The following is a 12,023-nucleotide window of genomic DNA, read 5'->3' on the forward strand; positions in this document are numbered from 1 at the left end:
GAATTGCATCGACCAATCCTCCGACGCATTAGATATACTATTACTCGCATTATGAAGCAACCAATCTATATAAGAGGAGGTATAAAAGTAATTGTGGGAGACCAAATTACTTACTTGACTCCAAATATTGCGGGATATTGGGCACAAGCGGAGGAGATGATCGGAAGTTTCCTCTTCACTGTGACACCTTGGGCAGATTGAATCATCTCCCATTCTGCGACGAACGCGATTCACATTATGCATTAATCTTCTATGAGTTGCTAACCAAATAAACATTCGAATAAGTTGTTGGACCGGAAGACGCCTGACACGGCTATCGCAACCCTATCAAAGATAAAACCTAACGGTCTCAACTAAAATGTAGTAGAGGCAGTCGAGTATCGAATCCACAGGGAGGTAATGTAATTATAGCTGTCTAATTCTAATCCTACGGTAACAATTGGGGGGTTGTTTGAATTTGGTTCTAAACTACAAAATTTGAAAGGAAGAGAAATAAAGTAAAGAGCAGTAAGGGCAATAAAATATGATTGAACTATCAAGAGGAGAGGGACATGTCAGGATTTCGGTTCACTACGGTAGTCCTGTGACTCAGCTATAAATGATTCAGACGAAATAATGTGAGACGGATGTTGAAAGGTCCTTTCGGTCCACTTCCTATCCTAAAATACCACTAACTTAACTTTCATCCTCATTAGGGTAGTCTACTGTTTATAGCAGGCCTATTTAGTCCAATCTTTCGATCCAGGATTAATTTTAGCCAGATTAAAGGGTGACATAGAAGCGTGCACTCAACTAGGTCGGATAAATACAATTAAATTGCTATAGTGACAGAGTCTCGTAATCAATTCGTCTAATTCATTCACTACATCGTCACATTTATCATGAGATCCCTAATCCCAACATGAAGGGGTTTAGCTACTCATATTGGTGATTAAACTAACAGCAATTAAATTCCCAGTGAGAAAACATTATAAATAAACAATAAATTGCAATAAAGAAAATTAGGGCAAAGGAAATAATGACACAAACAAGGGAAATTAAAGTAACCAAATGATTAATTATTATTAAAGGAAGAGAAGGAATTACAATCAATGCGAATCCGGCGTAAAGAACACAAAATCCGAGTAAAAGCAATCCCAAATAAAGTAACAAAGAGAGGAAGAAAAGCAACGTAATAATGTTTAACAAAGAGAGAGTTTGATCGTATGAAAGATGATCCTAATTAACCTAGTAAAGCATGCTTAAATAGCAAAGCAAAAGAGTTTAGCGAAATAAAACATCACGCGGGCTAATTAAAGCCCAAACCCATCAAAACCACTCGATCGAGTGGATTAAAACCACTCGATCGAGTGGATTAAAACCACTTGATCGACCAATTCTTCAGCCAAAACAGCTCGATCGACTGGAAAGTTACTCGATCGAGCAACAGCTCTTTCTGCAGCATAAGGTCAAGTGAAAAACCCCTCGATCGATCATCATAGGAAGTAAAAACCACTCGATCGAGTAACTATATCTTCATTTCAGCTCAAGTCCGCGTCTAAGTGCCTCGTATTGCGTGCCACGACGCTTCCAAACACAGTATCTCACTCAGGAAAATCCCGTCTCCTCTAAATGCATGCAAAAAGGACGAAAAAGGGTACGATTCCACTACTTTCGCGTTCATTTCTACAAAATGGACAAAACGAACCAAAGTAGCCAATTCGGGGCAAAATATCATAAAAACAATATGAAAATGCATAGAAATACGAGCTGAAATAGGCTAAAAAGACTATACATTAGGCACGTATCAACGCCATATAACTCTCCACATAGGTGACTCAGGTTCGTTAAATAAATTCGGGGATTTAATAATTGCGAGAGCAGATTTAATAGAAAATCGGCCAAAAGTTGTACCTTTCCAAAAAACTGTATCTTCAAGGTCCGAGTCCGGATTGAGCAAAAAATCAGCTATTTTTTGTAGCTCGATTTGAGGGAGATAATTTGCAAATAAATCCCATTTCCAACCGGTAGCTTCATTCCACATTTCACTAACTGTCGCACCTAAAATGTTAATAGGGATTGGGGCGATGACCTTATCTGATAGACACTCATCCTCTACCCATCTATGATCCCAAAAAAAGTGTGTCTACCATTACCAATAGCCATAGCCGTCCCATTAGAAATAGTACGAACTTGAGATGTAATCCCGGCCCAAACATTAGACATGTTACTTTTGGATTGGAACATATCTACACCACACCGGCCACTTCATATTTGAGCCGAAGGACACAAGCCTAAAGTTTAGTGTGTTCAGAAAGAACATGATACCCGAGCTTTGTTAAAAAGGCTGAATTATTGACTGTATAGCCGAAGTAATGCCAAGACCGCCTGAAGATTGTGGTCGTTGAATGGTCTTCCATAAAATTAAATGGCCGATTTTTTAACCTAGTCACCGCCCTATAAAAACCTCCTCGATTTTCTATCAATTGAATCACATACCGTTATTGGAATTTTAGCAGATTGCATCGTATAGTTGGCAAAGGTTGAGAGAGTAGATTGCAAAAGAGTGGCTCGCCCAGCGAGTGATAGACGTTTGGTGGACTATCCCGCAAGCCGTTTATTAATTTTTTCTTCAAGGTGAGAATAAGTGTTTCGGGTAAATCGACCATTGATAGTAGGGACACCAAGATAAATACCGAAGTCTGTTGTTTGCTCGAACCCAAGAGCATTGCTCAAAGAATTTTTGGTAATTAAAGGAGTGTTATTTGAGAAAAAGACTCGAGATTTTGACATGCTAAATTTTTCACTTGAAGTGCAATAAAAGTTATCGATGACTTTTTTGATAATTAAGGCTTGTTCTACGGTCGTTTCTCCAAATAAGATCACATCATCAGCAAAAAATAAATTATTAATAGCTGGATCGTTGCGACATACCGATATTGGACGCCAATTACCCGCTCTAAATTCTGTGTCAATGGCTTGTTGAAGCTTCTCTAAGCACATTACAAATAGATATATCGTGTAATAGCGACTTAGTATTCGGAATTCGCCCTTCTTATGTACCAAAAAAACAAAAAAAAAAAAAACAAAAAAATTAACAAACCCAATGCGAAACATGAGTAGTTATTCCGCTAGCCCAAATAAGAACCAAATAATGACCCAGCCCATAACGTACAGGTTCACACGACAAAAGTACACAATCTCCTTATCTTCCTCTCTTTCATTCTAGTATCTGCATTTCCAAAGCATATTCTACCTAACACAACCTTCTCCTTCAATCATCAATGGCGACATCTGCTGCAACCCTAGTAAGTACTAACTTCCTTATTTTACTGTTAAATATCGCTATTGCGGGTTAAATTTGATAATTTTTGATTTTAATTCAGGTTAATATTTGTTCCATTTCCGGCGTTGCACCGGCGAACTCCGGTAACCGAAACGCCTCGTTTTTGGTGAAGGTTGCTCCCAAGACTTGTTTGTCATCTTCTGGTTCGTTCGCTCACCTGTCGCTCACGTGCTCTTCTCCTTCTTCACTTCGCCGCCTACCTCGTCGCATTCTTCCCTCAGTTCGAGCTTCTACTGTGGTATTTATTCCTTTTCCTTTCTAAATTTGTTTATTTATTAGTACACATATTGTACAAGGTATATAAATGATTGAGACGGAACACAGTAATAATAAGTTGATAACTAATTGTTCAATGAATATCTTTTCAATTGCGGTTATTTTGTGTTGATGACTGTTGTTGTAGTTTAATATGTTATGGAGTCGTCGCTAGTCCGCCACAGATTGAAACATAAACGCTCCGTTGAATGTATTGGTGTGATAAGTGATTTCCAAGTTTCCACAATTGTGACATGATTTTCGCTGTAGTTTGTTGACGCTGTAAAAGACATTATTGTTACTCGTTTCATCATCATCATCATCATCAATTGTTTACCTTTGATTGATTGGGGGATGGATGGAGAAGTTGTTAAGAATGCTAAATTCTCTGTGAATTATTATCGATGCTAGTCGTTCTTCAAAGATCAATACAGTTTTTCTTATTTCCTTTTTTGTGTTTGAAAATTAGTTTTTGTGGACTTGGTAATACTGCATATTGGTAACCTGTCTTGTCGTCTGCTTTGCAGAAAGCAGAAGACATACCATTGCAAGCGAAAGTGACAAATAAGGTGTATTTTGATATAAGCATTGGAAATCCAGTGGGAAAGCTTGTTGGGAGAATCGTGATAGGCTTGTATGGTGATGAGGTGCCTAAAACTGTTGAGAACTTCCGAGCTTTGTGCACAGGTTTGGGCGTTTGGCTCTTGACTAGAGTCATGTGTTTTGTTGCTTATGAATTAAAACTGGAAACTTGATGTTGAGCTAATTTACGGTTTCAGGTGAAAAGGGATTTGGTTATAAAGACTCTGCGTTCCATCGTGTCATCCAGAAATTCATGATTCAAGGAGGAGACTTTGATAAGGGAAATGTAGGTTCTCTGAGCCCCAGCGTTATTTACATTTACCTTATTTCTATAAATTACTATGACATATGGTTATGTCTTGTGTATTAAAAGAGAGTATGTTTAGCAAGGTTTCGTGTACTCAATTATAGTCTTTTGTACCTCGCGACGATTATGGTTATTTGATACCCACTGATGGGCTAAAATACTGTCGAGGAGTTAATACCAGCCTGAGTCTTGGAACAATGAGTTAGTATGTTCGCTCCTCTTGCAGTAGAGGATGACATAGATCTATTTGTATGTGCTTGTCTAAATTCATATTTTCTATTTACTCCATTATAGATACATTCCTCTATGTTATAATCTTTTTTTATAAGATTTGAATGATTGTCTGACAGATGAGAGGTAAATTAATACGGCCAACTGATTAATTCGTACTTTAAGCTTCCCTCTCTGAATCAATAGGTCTTGTTTGCGTCCTTCCTAATCTCTTTCTTTGTTCCCTAAATTCCTTCCACATCTCCCTCGTCTCCCTTTTATCTGCTTTGCTTCTCCATTCTTTGTGCTAGCCGTTACAGTTTGTTTAGCAAGCACCTGAAAGAAACTGCTTTGTTTCAGGGGACCGGGGGTAAAAGCATCTACGGCCGTACATTTAAGGACGAGAACTTCAACTGTAAGTTGACATTTGTTCATGTTTTGTATACTTAGCTCAGCTGTTTAGTATTTTGAATCTTTGTCATCTATTAAGGATAGCTCTAATGTTTGGAATGTTACTGCAGTATCCCATGTTGGACCTGGAGTACTCAGCATGGCAAATGCAGGCCCCAACACCAATGGGAGTCAGTTTTTTATTTGCACAGTCGCGGTATAACTTCATCTCAAATTTAATTCTTTCGCTTGTATAGTTTACTTGGTTTTTCTTTGTTCAACTTGTTGAATTACTTTGTTTGCAGAGTATAGATAAATAGTGAGAATTTGACCTTTCCCGTGTATAACTTTTTCTACAGTGCATTTTATCTACAAACTAAATAACTCCCCCCCCCCCCAGAAATAAAAGCGACCAGCAATATCCTATATTCTTGGGACTAGAGCTGAGCAAAAATCTGATTATCAAATCCGATGCGAAATTTTGGATATCTGAAGTTAGGTTTTGGATCAGATATCCTGTCTGACTTTTTTTGTTATTTGGTTCGGATGTGGATATTTACTTGAAAACATTTGGATATCCAATCCGGAAAATATGTTTTTCTGTTATTTACTAAATTTTCTTGTAGGTTATTACCAAATTTTTATTTAGTGCGATTACTTGATTCTGATCCCTGTAATAGGGTTGTTAAATTTTCCTATATTTCAGACTTTCAGTTCAGTTTCACTATTATTTTGATATTGTTCCATTTTTTCGTGTTTTTTAAACTTCCACCACTATTTTAAGTATATTTCTTGAAGTGGACACTTTTATATACAACTTTAAAAGGGTTAAAAATATAAGAACAGGTAAGTGATTCTTAAATTTTATGTCCAAATCATGACAAGTGTTGTTAATGTGTTGTGCTAGTCGAATAACATAACCATAAGCATTCCTTTACATATGAAAAGTTAAGTCTACAGCCAATTGGTTGTAGGCCTTGTAGCATTTGAAAAATGGGATAAAACATAGGAGGGGTAAGTCTGACTTAGAGAAGTTAAGAGAATTGGTCGTGGCATGTAAAACTAGCAGAAGTTGAATGTTCATGGCAAGTTAAATCTACAATGGAAGCTATTTGTGATCCTGACTCTACTCTACAGTCTACATTGTGATGTATATTAAGCTACATATGTTGGTGGACATCTTTGGTGTAGTATCTTGTAAAATCCTATTTCCTTTGTTTTAGGTTTCTAGGGGTTGTCACGTTTTTTGCATGGCGGCCGACTGGCCGACATTAAGAGCCATTAACTTTTGCTGGACATGTGTGAGTTTGATGATTTTTCCTTCAGCATAATAGGTCTATGGTTTCCACAACCATTAGTGTAACACCCCCTTCTTACCCGCCCAAGGTAATTGCGAGATGTTACCTTCTCGGTTTTCCGAGGCGGTGAATCGGAGATACAATAAAGAAACATTTATTATAAATGACAAGTTTAGTGATTACAAACCATTAACTAATGAATGAAATACAACTCATGACTACTATACTCATCTAACTAACTACATTGTGATGTATATTAAGCTACATATGTTGGTGGACATCTTTGGTGTAGTATCTTGTAAAATCCTATTTCCTTTGTTTTAGGTTTCTAGGGGTTGTCACGTTTTTTGCATGGCGGCCGACTGGCCGACATTAAGAGCCATTAACTTTTGCTGGACATGTGTGAGTTTGATGATTTTTCGTTAAGCATAATAGGTCTATGGTTTCCACAACCATTAGTGTAACACCCCCTTCTTACCCGCCCAAGGTAATTGCGAGATGTTACCTTCTCGGTTTCCCGAGGCGGTGAATCGGGGATACTATAAAGAAACATTTATTATAAATGACAAGTTTAGTGATTACAAACCATTAACTAATGAATGAAATACAACTCATGACTACTATACTCATCTAACTAACTACATTGTGATGTATATTAAGCTACATATGTTGGTGGACATCTTTGGTGTAGTATCTTGTAAACTCCTATTTCCTTTGTTTTAGGTTTCTAGGGGTTGTCACGTTTTTTGCATGGCGGCCGGCTGGCCGACATTAAGAGCCATTAACTTTTGCTGGACATGTGTGAGTTTGATGATTTTTCCTTCAGCATAATAGGTCTATGGTTTCCACAACCATTAGTGTAACACCCCCTTCTTACCCGCCCAAGGTAATTGCGAGATGTTACCTTCTCGGTTTCCCGAGGCGGTGAATCGGAGATACAATAAAGAAATATTTATTATAAATGACAAGTTTAGTGATTACAAACCATTAACTAATGAATGAAATACAACTCATGACTACTATACTCATCTAACTAACTACACTCGTCTCGTGACTCATCAAGCTTGTTCCGTCTCCTGTGTACTATCTAAACAACCTGTACCTAACCTGCTCCCATATGACCAAAGGATATCATATGGATTAACACAGGCCACCCCAAAAGAGACGGGTGACAATTACACAGAACACAAACGTCAGTTTCAATAAGCAAATAAAGTGCGACATGACCAAGTGTATGAATATGCAACATGACTACTAATGTGAATGAGACGCCATCAAACAACCACCACCACGGTACCAGGAACCACACTGGTACCGGCACGCCCAGACATACCAACAACCACAAACACCACAAATAGGGACACGCCGAGACGTACCGGGTCCGGAAGCCAACCGGATCCCTCCCAGACGTCGTGTCTCAACCACACGAGTCCCTCCGTAACTCAAACAATTAATGTGCACATTCCTCTGGGAGTGGGAAGCTCCAAGAGGCGACTTAAGCGTAAGACGGTTGGGGTCTCTAAAACAACAACGACGACAACAACAACAAATCCTACAACATATATGATAATGACCAATACATGAACCACAACCACATATCATAATTACCCTCTTAATGATGTGATTACCACTAAACATGTTATAATGCAAATACCCTAATTATGCAAGACTAACTACAACATCACATAAACATCACATTATTGAAACCGAGTAGGATTAACCTACCTTTTAGCAATCTTCTCAAGCTACTCGACTCCGGACCGAAACCGTCTCAAGGAACCGTCTCATCCTAAACAAATCACATGATAACTATCACAATACATCCTATAATAATATACACTACAAAGCCCCTTATTATTACCCCTTAATTACCTCAAATACACATACTAATCACTAATTAATTACCCATAACGAATTCCCCCAAAAGTTAGGGTTTAAAAGACTAGAAAAGGGTAGATCTTTACTTACTAGGTGAAGGAGATGAAGAGAAAGGTGGGAAATCTTCTAATCCAAGCTTGAATCTCAAGTAGTAGGTGTTTGTGAGGGTTTAGAGAGAAGGGAGAGTGTTTCGAGAAATAAGGAGGAAGGTGGAAATGATTTTAGGGTTAGGGAAGAAAGGGATTTAAATCCCGTGTTCTGAAACAGCGTCACTCGACCGAGTGCGAGTGGACTCACTCGGCCGAGTAGCACTCCACTCGGTCGAGTTTACCCTTCACTCGACCGAGTGGACCCACTCGATCCGCTGCAACACCACTCGGTCTAGTGTAAGGCTATCCTTCCCTTCCGAGTGCTCTCTTATCAGTCTAAAGGTCCTCTCACGCGTCCCAAGGTCTAAGTACGGGTCCCACAAAGGTCGGGTATTACAATTAGTGGCGCCAGCTCGCAGCTCGCCCTCCCGCTGGCGACCCTCCAAATATTTCCTTTATTGGAGGAGAAATAATAGGCAAATTATTTCTCCTCCAATAAAGGAAATATTTGGAGGGTCGCCAACGGGCTGGCGCCACTAATGGTTCCCATGGGTGGATGGGGGTGTTGGTTTTGGGGTGGTTGTGGTGGCTTAGAGTGGTTGTTGGATTTGTATATCATTCCCTTACATACAAAACCAAGCAAATAAGAGAATCAAGAGCCATTCTTTTCCATTCCCCTTTGTCCCTTACCACTACGCGAATCAAATGCCCCCTAATTTTCATCAAATGAAAGGAGGAATAAGTCAGTAAACTAGGTAGATACCAAGCTACAGCAGTGTAAGTAGTACTACAAAGAACTAACCTAAGCCAAGACATCTTGACCCTCGTTTATAAGCTGTAAAGTCTCCAGTCTGCTTACCATAGACACAGCATCTGGAGGTCAACCCCTTATATTCTCTTGGCGTATGACGCTCATCTGCCCTAAGTAGACGTCCAAGAAACTCAAGTGTTGATTTTTGCACAAAACTGACTTGAATAAGAATATAACCTACTGTCATACAATACTTGAATCTCCATGCACAAAAGTAGCATCAACAAGCACTATATCTGTAGTCATACAGTAGTCATCATTTAATGTTACCAACCTTCTCCTGTGACACTCTGTCACTGGATTAAATGCTCGTCAAAAACTCTTATTTTCTTCTATTTCCATGCCTTGACTCTTAACTCTTTCTATCATTGAGAGAATTCCGTCAATCTTCCACCTTCGGAATATAACTGCCTGTACCTCAGTCCCCAACCCTGCTTTTTTCTTTTCTTCTTTTTTTCTGTGCGCAGCCCTCCAGCACTTGGAAATTTGGGATCACTCCTGATCAGTCTTTCGAGGTTCTCAGCATTGTCATGAAGCGGACCACGAAATATGGCACAACTAGGAATAAATTCTCTTTAGGGTGTGTTTGGATTGAGGGATTTGGAAGGAAAGGAAAGGGAGGGAGAGTAGGGTATTTAAAATCCCATGTTTGGATAGCAAATAAGGGTGGAGGGAAATGAAGGGGGAGGGATTTGGAGGGATCCATTTTACCTCTTCCAAGGCAAATCAAAATCTCTCCACGATAGGCAAAATTTGGAGGGAAATTGTATCCAAACACTCACACCCCATTTCCCCTCCCCTTCCCTTCCCTCCCTTCTCTTCCCTCCTCCCTCCCCTCCCTTTCCCTCCACTTTTGCTATCCAAACACACCCTTATAATATTCCACCCCATTAGTGTTGGATCAGTAAGCCTTTATCGAGCAGATTAATATAAGTTGTGGGGTTTTTCCATGCATCTAGAGTCTAGACCTTCATACTGCAAATTGTACACCCAAGGCAATTCTCGCTAGGTAAAATTTATAGGACTCAGAGTCTCAAATCATGTTGCTTCAGTTTTACATAATCCAAAAGAATGATTTTTGTGAGGTAAGCCAGCAGGTGCAGTAATGAAGTGATTGTACTCATGACACGAGTCCGAACACTATTAGTACCAAAACTACTTTATTGGTAAACCTAAAATGCATATACTGTATTTGTTGAAATGTATGAGCTCCCTGTGCGTGTAATTTATCGTCTTTTTGTATTTGTTGCTCCGGTTAAATAGCAGACATGGTGTTTAGATAAGAAACATCTAGTCATCAAACCCGTCATGTTTGAGAATTTTGATCTCCGATCATACGTTTTATATTATAATCTGCATCAATTGTTTTGCCCTCATGTATATTGTTTTCCTTCGTGTATATATTTGCCTAAAAAACTTTACCCGCTATCCAAGTGTGAATATAATAGTATGTCCCTTGTAAATGAGATTTTATAGTAACTACTGAGTATAAAATATAAATTGTGTTCAGGGCGAGTTCTCTGCAGTGGCGTTTCTAGGACTAGAGCGATGGGGGTTCAATTTAACACAATTTTTTTTTGTAAACTAATACTGTAATTTTCTTATTGATAATGTGTAAGGGTAAATTATTTTAAAAAAAATTATGATATGTATTGATACATTTGGCTTTGGCATTTAGCGAAAACTTATTGTAGTACAAAGAAATTAAAAACGGAAAATATTATTGAAATTAATAATAAAGATAATCTATTATAGAAAGTAGTAGAACCCCAATTTTAGAAGCATGAAAAATTAAGGGGAAAAAAGAAGTCCTGGGTTTCGAACCCAAGACCTCCAAAACAAAATAAAACATGCTTTACCACTACACCACTTTTCAAGGAATGGAATAAAGCTACACTAAAATTTTCAGATCTGTTTTCAATGGGGGGTTCAATGGAACCCCATGAACCCCCTATAAAAACGCCACTGGTTCTGATGAGTGGTTTCCAGTTTTCATACAAGATAGGAGTACTTTACAAGTCTATTTTCTAATGTGCTTATGGTTCTCTTTAAATGGCAGACACCGTGGCTAGATCAGAGACATGTAGTATTCGGACAGGTGTTGGAAGGTATGGACATTGTTACGCTCATTGAAACACAGGAGACTGACAGAGGAGACCGTCCAAGGCAGAGGGTTGTCATCAGTGATTGTGGTGAATTGCCAGCAGTATGATGTCGAAGTTCCAAATTTTCCCTTTCTGAAAAAGTTTGGTTTGGCACTATCAATCAAGAGGCTCTTTTCTTTATATTCTACTGCATTTTGTTTAGTCATTTGGCTAGAGATATAGAGAAAGCCCTGTCTATTTTATCTGTATCAGGCTGATGTACTGGTCGTTAGAGAGCTATTTCAGATGTTTTATGCGCATTCCCTAGGAATCGCTATTCAAAGACTCTGGATCAAGTTTTGTCACAATGCTTATTGAGCTAATTTAGATTAGCACGTCCACAAGGCTCCATTTTAATTATTTTACTCAAGTCCGATTCATTAAAGTGGTAAAACTCAACAAATGGTCAAATCCACCTAAATGAGTCAAGTTGACCTCCAAGTCCAAGCCCACTAAAAAACTCTAGAGTTTAGGTGGTTCGTTTTCTATAAGTGGAACCATTCATCCTCATTTATATGCGATGGAAAAATAGAGAGAAAAGTTGAAGTCTAGAAAATTCGCAATTTCCCTCTGCAAATCGGATTCTTCTTTACAGTTCCATCAAACAAGGACATCAAATTGTCTGCAAGGATTGACATCAAAGCACTTCAAATCATCGTGCGGTCATCTAGGAGAGTAAATCATCAAATAAAAGTAAGTATGACGACCCTCCATCTAATCAAATCGTCTACAGA

The 12,023-nt window shown here is 38.7% G+C and overlaps 1 protein-coding gene across 2 annotated transcripts; it reads left to right on the plus strand.

The window, feature by feature from the left end:
• The first annotated feature begins 3,131 nt into the window (after nucleotides 1–3,131).
• Nucleotides 3,132–11,624, plus strand: LOC141633642 (photosynthetic NDH subunit of lumenal location 5, chloroplastic-like). Of its 2 annotated transcripts, none has more exons than XM_074446071.1 (7): nucleotides 3,132–3,287; nucleotides 3,366–3,563; nucleotides 4,108–4,267; nucleotides 4,360–4,448; nucleotides 5,040–5,094; nucleotides 5,201–5,286; nucleotides 11,205–11,624. In XM_074446071.1, the coding sequence occupies exons 1-7, from the start codon at nucleotides 3,264–3,266 to the stop codon at nucleotides 11,355–11,357; spliced, it is 765 nt and encodes a 254-aa protein (XP_074302172.1). In that variant the 5' UTR covers nucleotides 3,132–3,263; the 3' UTR covers nucleotides 11,358–11,624. The 2 variants fall into 2 exon arrangements, with proteins under 2 accessions (XP_074302172.1, XP_074302173.1); XM_074446072.1 differs by lacking the exon at nucleotides 11,205–11,624 and adding an exon at nucleotides 6,293–6,415.
• Nucleotides 11,625–12,023: the final 399 nt, after the last annotated feature.

This window comes from Silene latifolia, chromosome Y (genome assembly GCF_048544455.1).
Source record: "Silene latifolia isolate original U9 population chromosome Y, ASM4854445v1, whole genome shotgun sequence".
NCBI lineage: Eukaryota > Viridiplantae > Streptophyta > Magnoliopsida > Caryophyllales > Caryophyllaceae > Silene > Silene latifolia.